Consider the following 8,559-nt stretch of genomic DNA (forward strand, 5'->3'; position numbering starts at 1 on the left):
GCCTTTTATTTGAGTTCAAAGAAAGAATTTTAATCAATTTTTAACTGCATGAACCCTTCAAAAAATATGGATACAAATACTAATGTTTAATTTTATTTCATATCTCCTCTAGTTGACCTGAAATGGAGAACTTGATACCAGTCGCAAAAAAATCTGTTTACTTTCTTTGATAGCTTGCATACACTTACGCTATTTTGATTTGGTTAAATTTTAAGAGCAAAACTAGCCCCAAACGTTTGAACATAATACCCTCAATCGTTCTTGGGATACTGCTGAGATGTCCTAATGGGAATTAGCATAAACACAGTGCATTTTGATTTAATCTCGCAGCAATATTTTGTTTTTAAACACTTTGGTAAAATGAATGATGGAGGGTTAGAGGGGGATTAGTTGCCCTAGAATCGCTTTCGACTATTAAAAAGGGCACCAGCCCTTTCTATTTTCAATCAAATGAGCCCTTTTCAAAGTTCCTACGACAACTCCTTCGATACAAAGTGCCCTGGTCTAAACAACAACAACAACAACAAAATAATACATTATACCCACATCAATCTTTGCTATAAAAATGTCAAGCCTTCCAATCAATTTCGACTATTAAAAAGGGCACTAGGCCTTTCGATTTCCAATCGAATGACCCCTTTTTGAGTTTCTACGACAACACTTTCTAAAAACACCTTATATGCCCTCCGGGGCATAAATTACAACCCTTATCCTAAGGGCTGTTAGGGTGTTGTCATCCTCTAAGACCTAATTTCCAGAACTTTCAACTACGTTAAACAAAATGGCTATCTCAAAATTTTGGCGTGAGAGGGGTGTTAGTCGCTCTCCGATCACTTTCAACTGTTAAAAAAGGCACTAGCCTTTTCAATTTCCAATCAAATGAGCCCTTTTGAAGTTACTACGGCAACGCTCTCAATAAAAACCTTATATGCCCCCAGAGCATAACTTACAACCCTTGCCCTGAGGGTTGGGGGGTTGTAATCCTCAAAGACCAAATTTCCAGAACTTTCTACTACGTTGAACAAAATGGGTATATGAAAATTTTGATTGTATGTGTTTGGGGGAATGGTGGGCGTGAGTGGGGTTTAGTTACCCTCCTTTTACTTCCGACTATTAAAAGGACACTTTCCAATTGAATGAGCCCCTTTTGAAGTTTTTACGACAACTATATCTATAAAAACCTTATATGCCCCCAGGGCATAACTTACAACCCTTGCCCTGAGGGTTGGGGGGTTGTAATCCTCAAAGACCAAATTTCCAGAACTTTCTACTACGTTGAACAAAATGGGTATATGAAAATTTTGATTGTATGTGTTTGGGGGAATGATGGGCGTGAGTGGGGTTTAGTTACCCTCCTTTTACTTCCGACTATTAAAATGGGCACTTTCCAATTGAATGAGCCCCTTTTGAAGTTTTTACGACAACTCTATCTATAAAAACCTTATATGCCCACCAGGGCATAACTTACAACCTTTGCCCTGGGAGCTCTGGGGGGTTTGTCATCCTTAGATACATAATTTCCAGAACTTTCAACTACGTTGAACAAAATGGCTCTCTATTAACTTTGGTTGAATGTTCTTGGGGAAATGGTGGGCGTGAGAGGGGGGTTAATTACTCTCCACTCACTTTCGACAATTAAAAAGGGCAATTTCAGTTTCCAATGAAATGAGCCCTTTTTGAAATTTCTACAACAACTTTCTATATAAACCATATATGCCTCCAGGGCATAACTTACAACCCTTGCACTGAGGACTCTGAGGGGGTTATCATTCTAAAAGACCTAATTTTCAGAACTTTCAACTACGTTGAACAAAATGGATATCTCAAAATTTTGATTGGCTGTGTTTGGAAAAATGGTGGGCTTGAGAGGGGGGTTAGTTGCCCTTCAATCACTTTCGACTATAAAAAGGGCACCAGCCTTTTCAAGTTCCAATTGAATAAGTCCTTTTTGAAGTTTCTACAACATCGCTTTCTATAAAAACCTTATATGCCCCCAGGCCATAACTTACAACCCTTGTCCTGAGGGCTGTGTGGGGGGGGAGGGGTTGTCATCGTTGAAGACCTAATTTCCAAAACTTTCCACTACGTTGAATAAAATGGCTATCCAAAATTTTTGATCGGATATGTTTGGGGAAAAGGTGGGCGTGAGAGGGGGGTTAGTTGCCCTCAAATCGCTTTCGACTATTACAAAAGGGCACTAGCCCTTTGAATTTCCAATCGAATGAGCCCGTTTTCAAGTTTCTACGACAAAGATTTCAATAAAAATCTTATATGCCCCAGGGACCGTGGTACTATGCCAAAGTACCCTTGCCCTGAAGACCGTGGGGGGAGTGTTCTGCTCAAAAGTAAAATTTCCTGAACTTTAAACTGCGTGGAACAAAATGGCTTCTCAAAATTTTTATTGGATTGTTTAGGGAAATGGTGGGCGTGGAAGGGGTATTAGTTGCCTTTCAATCACTTTCGACTATTAAAAAGGGCACTAGCCGTTTCAATTTCCAATCGAATGAGCCTTTTTTGAAGTTTCTACGACAATACTTTCTATAAAAATCTTAAATGTCCCCGGTGCATAACTTACGACCCTTGCCCTGAGGCCTGATGGGGAGTGTCCTCCTCAAAAACATAATTTCTATCTTGAGATCAGCTACACTGAAAAAAATGGCTATCTCGAAATTTTGATTGGATATGTTTGGGGAAATGGTGGGCGTGGTAGGGGTGTTAGTTGCCTTCCAATCACTTCCGACTATTAAAAAGAGCACTAGCCACTCCAGTTTCCAATTGAATGAGCCCTTTTCGAAGTTTCTACGACAACTTCTTCGATACGAAGTGCTTTGGTCTAAAGGAAAAAAATAATAAATAGTACATTGTGCCAACATCGTACTTATATGCCCCCAGGACATAACTTAAAACCCTTGGCCTGATGGATATGGGGAAGTGTCCTCCACAAAAACATAATTTCTGTCTGGAAATCAACTGCGCTGAAAAAAATGGCTATCTCAAAATTTTTATTGGATGTGTTTTGGGAAATGGTGGGCGTGGAAGGGGTGTTACTTTCCTTCCAATTTCTTTCGATTATTAAAAAAGGAACTAGCCATTCCAATTTCTAATCAAACGAGCACATTTCAAAGTTGCTACTACAATTCCTTTGATACGAAGTGCCCCGGCCTAAGAACAAAAAAAAAATATTACATTGTGCCAACATCGTTCTTTACTTGGGCAGCGCTATTGCGCTGCCTATGATTGGACTAATTAGTTTCGGATCTGTCCATTCATCAAGCCTGAATTTTTGCTATTGCTTGGACTTTTTCTGAGGAATGATCTTGCCTTTTTTAGTTTAGTAAAATTACTAAATTTTATTAAAACTTTAATTCCTCCTTTCTCCATTTAGAAAAATAGAAATTTACCATATTTTTGGACTTTTCATCAACCTTTTTGCATTTTATTGTCAATCTAAAAAAAGGAAAACCTAAAAAAATTCAATTCGATAGATGGATAAATCTTAACTATCAATCTAAACTATATCTATAAATCTCAACTATCGAAAGAAACCAAATTCTCGTCTTACGTTGAAACACTAAGACTGTAGGACTGCAGAAAAATGACATACCACAAACTTGCACTGGTATCATCAGTTGTGGTTCTAGGCCTGGCTGGGGGGGGGGGGGGCAGCTACCCCATCCCCCCAGTTTTCTGACTTATGACACTGAATTCCTTCCATTTTACATTTTTAAACTCCTGCGGTGTACCTCCCCCTCAGATTATGAGGCCTAAAACCGCTTTCGGGTATCTATCTTAAGTCTACCCTAGGGTGTAAACTATAACTCATGACTTCTAAAACCCTTTGAATATTAACACTAATGTTGATCAAACATCATATGTAAGAAATATTTACTTACTCAATGTTTTAGACTTCAGCAACACTTTGTTAAAACGGCGTTAAGACTATCGGAAGGACAATGTGAAACACGTATGCTGTGTATTGTCTGTCTATGTGAACTGTATAGTGTCGGACATTAAAAGTCAAGTGTGAAACTTGTAGATTACACTTTTGTTTTGATTTCAGAAATCCATAGCACGACTTTGGTCTCATATTTACATGTAAAAAAGAAATGTAAAAAGATCTTAAAATATTATGACTTTAAAGTATCATGGCTAATTATGATTTTAAAATCCATAAATACCAATTTTAATGATATTTGAGACTTTTACTTATTGCGTGTTTGTTTTAAAGATTTATCAGTTTAGAACCCCTCGATGACAGTTTTATACAATATTAGATATACGTTGTGGAATATTTATGTCATGTGCTTTCTTCTCGTTTTTAGGACCTTCAAACCATAATTTCAACTTTAAAGTTTTAATTATTCGTCTACGTACCATATGCAACATATTTTTTTTTTTTTTATTTAGGACCTCTATTTTGCAATGACAGCGTTAAATTGTTACCCTTAGGCTAAGAAAGTCTTTGATAAATACTTTAATCGAGATTAGAAGCCAATTATGAAATTTGTAATTTACAGCACAACATTTTGATTTTTGAATTTCACTGCCCTCTTTCTTTTCTATCATGGTTATAACGGTAACTGCAGTCAGTAGTCTTTTTGGGGAAATTTTTCGTACAAGGATTTAGTACTGCATTGAGAAACGACGGCAAAACGTCATTCTCCTGTACTTAAGCGTTTGTGAACTATTGTTTTTAAGCAGTGAGTATGGTTGAATGTCACGTCTTAGTCCGTGGCATCATATTCAGTCATTGAGGATGCTACTCATTATTAGGGGTAGGTTAGGTCATGTAACGAGTAACCCATTACATAGAGTTATTCATTATTTTTTATAGCATGTTTCTATGACCATTAGGTCATCGAAAAATTAGGTCACCAGGAAGTTCCTTAGCAAGGCTGTCAATCATAACTGAAAAGAAGGACCTAGGAGAGTAGCTTAGGGTATTCCAGTGTGGACAGGGAGGGAATTCAAATAATGATGCAGATATAAGAAGTTTTGTAATAATCATATAATAAGTTTTAATAATAATTCATTTTTAACCCACTTTTACGATAAAGCAGAGGAAATTGCACTTTAATGGAAGAAAAATACAGAGACACACAAAACAACTTCATAATATAACTCTGACAAAGACAACTGGAGTAAATAACACCAAAAAGACAAAAGAAACATAAAGACATATAAGCAACTGTCTCAGTGTCAGGTCTGATTAGAAAAACTGTATAACAGGGTGAAGAGGACCTCATCGTAGGCACCTCTCAACTTCAAAAACAAGTTTTCGTATGAAGGAAATATATCCCTGACCCCAAACTTACGAATAATCTAATGGTTTCTATACCGTTTTGGCAGATACAATGAATATTTGTAGTAATATAAATACAAATCTTTTATATCCTACATGCCACTAGCATTCCAACATGGGCCCAAACGAGATAGAAAAGAACAAAATGGCCACAAACCGTTGAAGAAAGTTTAACATCCTTAGAAGAAAAACGGCCTCGGTTTGGGATTATTTTTGCACAGACTGCTTCAAGGTTTTTTTTTATTTTTTATTATTATTTTTATTTACGTCAGGAAGCACACTAGAACGGATATTAGTAACGAAAGAGCAAATATTGATCCTAGGCCAACGGAACGAAGAAACAAGCTTAACTGAAAATTATCAGCAATCCAAATCACTGCTTCAACGTTTAATATTAAAAACTAAACATTCACACTTTACGGTGTTCAGTTTCAGGCATATTTCTTCAGAAGGCTTAGAAATCAGCCGTATCAATTTTACTAGGCTCAAATTAGCACGGGTAATAAGTAAGAGATCATCTGTATACGCAATGTAAGATCAATCTGTCAGGCGCGTAAAACATGAGGAAGTAATACGAGAAAGAACAGAATCACGTTGAAGAGGTATGGTGACAGAACATCATGTCGTCGGGCACCAGAAACGAATGGTTATATTCTCAACAAAGTGCCCCCCTAACCTAACTCAAAAATATGAATTAGCATACAAGAACTGAAGGAAAAATAAATCAGAGGAACTTATCAATGACTCAACTGATTTTGGTGAACCGCATGAAAAGCTTTATAGACATCTAGTGCACAAAAACGGACTTTAGAACCATCTCTATGTGCTAGCAAACGATGTGCATGTTGGCAGCCTACGCACGACTTAAAACCAAAATGATTTGGCGGATAATCAACTTTAGGAAGGATTTCAGGAAGTTGAACGTATTAAAGAACTTTACTTAAAGAACAAGCTACAGTGACAAGCCTGTACCATGTACAATTAGTTGGATTTTAACACGTTTAAGAAGTGAAGTAATACTACTACATAAAAAAGAATCTGGCACCAGACACATACACAAACAAATTTGAAAACAAAATGCAAATAATATATTAGTTCATTCAACCCAATGATTAGATGAAAATCACTATGAACAAAGGTAAATTAGCTTAATCACCTTTCTTTTCGTCCTTTGACACTAAGGACTTTAGCTCATTGTTTGCGGAAACATCGTAAACATTGTTTATTACAAGGGATATAAACATCAAGGAGAACAAGGTTAGAAGTACAAATGGTAAACAATCACTTTCATGGTAACCAACAGAAGGTAGTGTGGCCAGCTTTTATTCTATAAGACAGGCAATCCCACATGATGGTCTCCCGAATTTTCTTACGGACGCTTCTGACTAAAACTAATTGACTATTGTTCTGAAAACACAAAATCGATGATTGATTTTCATTGATTTTGTGTTTTCATTGAAAACTAACATTATTTTGGCATTTCCATTAAAAAAATCGAAAAAAAACAACAAAATTATCCTCCGGCCAGATTTTGTAAAATGCATCCTCTCCCTACACTTTCGATAATTGACACCACTGGTTCCAGTCCCCTTTTATGTGTTGTCGCAATTGTCAGTCACCAACTCACCTGATGACCTTTTGCAATAAACCCAAGCGTTTTTCCCGCTGTGCAGGGGAGCAAGAACCGTCGTGTGATTCTTCGTGCCAGGCTGCTCGTAAGTGTACTAATTGTCAAGGCAGTTATGCATCATTTTCTATAAAATGTCGAGTCCTTCGAGATGCTTATATTCGATTCTATATGATAACAGTCTATAGCCAGTTAAGAAATTGACTTAACTTTATGTTCGTTTAGCATCAACGGCACGAAGGATAAGAATCATTCTTTAATTAAAAAAGTTGTTGGATTTTTGAGTACTCTTCCTCCAGGATCATATGCTGTTATCCGTAAGCCTTAGCTCCTTATGCAGGAGCCAAAAACCATTTAGTTTTAGTCAAAAGCATTCGTAAGAAAACCTGGAACTCCATCATGTTGGATTGCCTGTCTTATAGAACAAAAGTTGGCCCCGCTATCTCCTGCTTGATACCATAAAAGTGAGTGGAACATTACCATTGTAGTTCTAACCTTATTTTCGTTGATGTTTAATATGATATAAGAAAAGCCTGGTGTACGTCAATATATGTAGTTTAATAAGTCGGAATACACTAAGATTTGGAGTTTGTGTTTGTCGTATTTAAGTTAAAATGAGTATTTTTGTGTGCTTGCAGCCACATACGGCTTATTGATTTTACTTTTTTTTCAGAATGGTGTGATGGTTGGTCACTTTCCTTGTTGTGCTATATTCATAGCAATCCTTTTTTTCCCACTTGGTGTACTGTGCTGTCTATTAATGCGAGTCAATACTTGCAGTTCATGTGGATTTACTACCTGAAGTGAATGAAGTGTTTTCATTTGACTATTCTATTATAATCAATCTTTTCATGTTATAAATTTTAGCCGGGTTTGTTTTCTAATAAAGATTTCGTACTAGGGCCTTAGACATTTTGAGAGAAGAAATTGTAATTTGAAAGCATCTACATTATTTCCAGATTTGATAAGAATAAAGAAAAAGAAAAGAAAGTTTGTGTTGTCCCATTAACACCAACACATTTCGCCATTGAAAGGACATACAAATATTGAGAAATGGGTCAAACTTTTAATAAAACGGTGAACTTTGAAAGAAAAAAAACAATAAATTTTTTGGCACAAATAAAATTGACTATTTCTGTTACGTCCGAAAGCATTTATTAACGGAGGAAAAGGTAGAGGGGAATACATGAAGAAAAACTAACTTAAACAAATTAAAACGTCCATAAAGAAACAAGAAAAAAGATAACTGCTATAAAAGAAAACGAATAAACTATTATCTGATAAACTGGAAGGTTTGTGTTTATCTTAAGGGCTCGGCACACGTAGCTGATTTCGGGAACCAATTTCAGCATCAGTGGACAAACGATAGCGGTAAGAGAAATTTGTTGAAAGAAAAATTTATTGCGCGAGATTTTCAAAACAAAGAATCACGGACATAAAATGTCAATTGGAGTTTATTAATAGTTAAGTCATTGATCTCAGCTTAGTTCTAAGCCCAGTAGTAGGGTATCTAACAGCAGGCATGTCTGGCTGACTATTTATTTGTATCCCTATTTTTTTGTGATGATTATGCTGAGAATCGGCGCTGATTTTGTAAATCAGCACCAAAAACTAGAAAATTTTCAAGCTC

At 36.4% G+C, this 8,559-nt stretch overlaps 1 protein-coding gene across 2 annotated transcripts in view; it reads left to right on the top strand.

Annotated features, from left to right (window-relative positions):
• LOC148951249 (membrane protein BRI3-like) overlaps positions 1-7,831 on the top strand; it is a 51,508-nt gene extending 43,677 nt beyond the window's left edge. For both annotated transcript variants that reach the window (XM_089090201.1, XM_089090202.1), the window contains exon 4: positions 7,603-7,831. In XM_089090201.1, the coding sequence (XP_088946327.1) occupies positions 7,603-7,731 (129 nt within the window). In that variant the 3' untranslated portion in view covers positions 7,732-7,831. The remainder of the gene's footprint in view (positions 1-7,602) is intronic.
• Positions 7,832-8,559: the final 728 nt, after the last annotated feature.

This window comes from Artemia sp. Qi Xiang Cuo, chromosome 6, assembly GCF_049724085.1.
Source record: "Artemia sp. Qi Xiang Cuo chromosome 6, ASM4972408v1, whole genome shotgun sequence".
In the NCBI taxonomy this organism is placed as follows: domain Eukaryota; kingdom Metazoa; phylum Arthropoda; class Branchiopoda; order Anostraca; family Artemiidae; genus Artemia; species Artemia sp. Qi Xiang Cuo.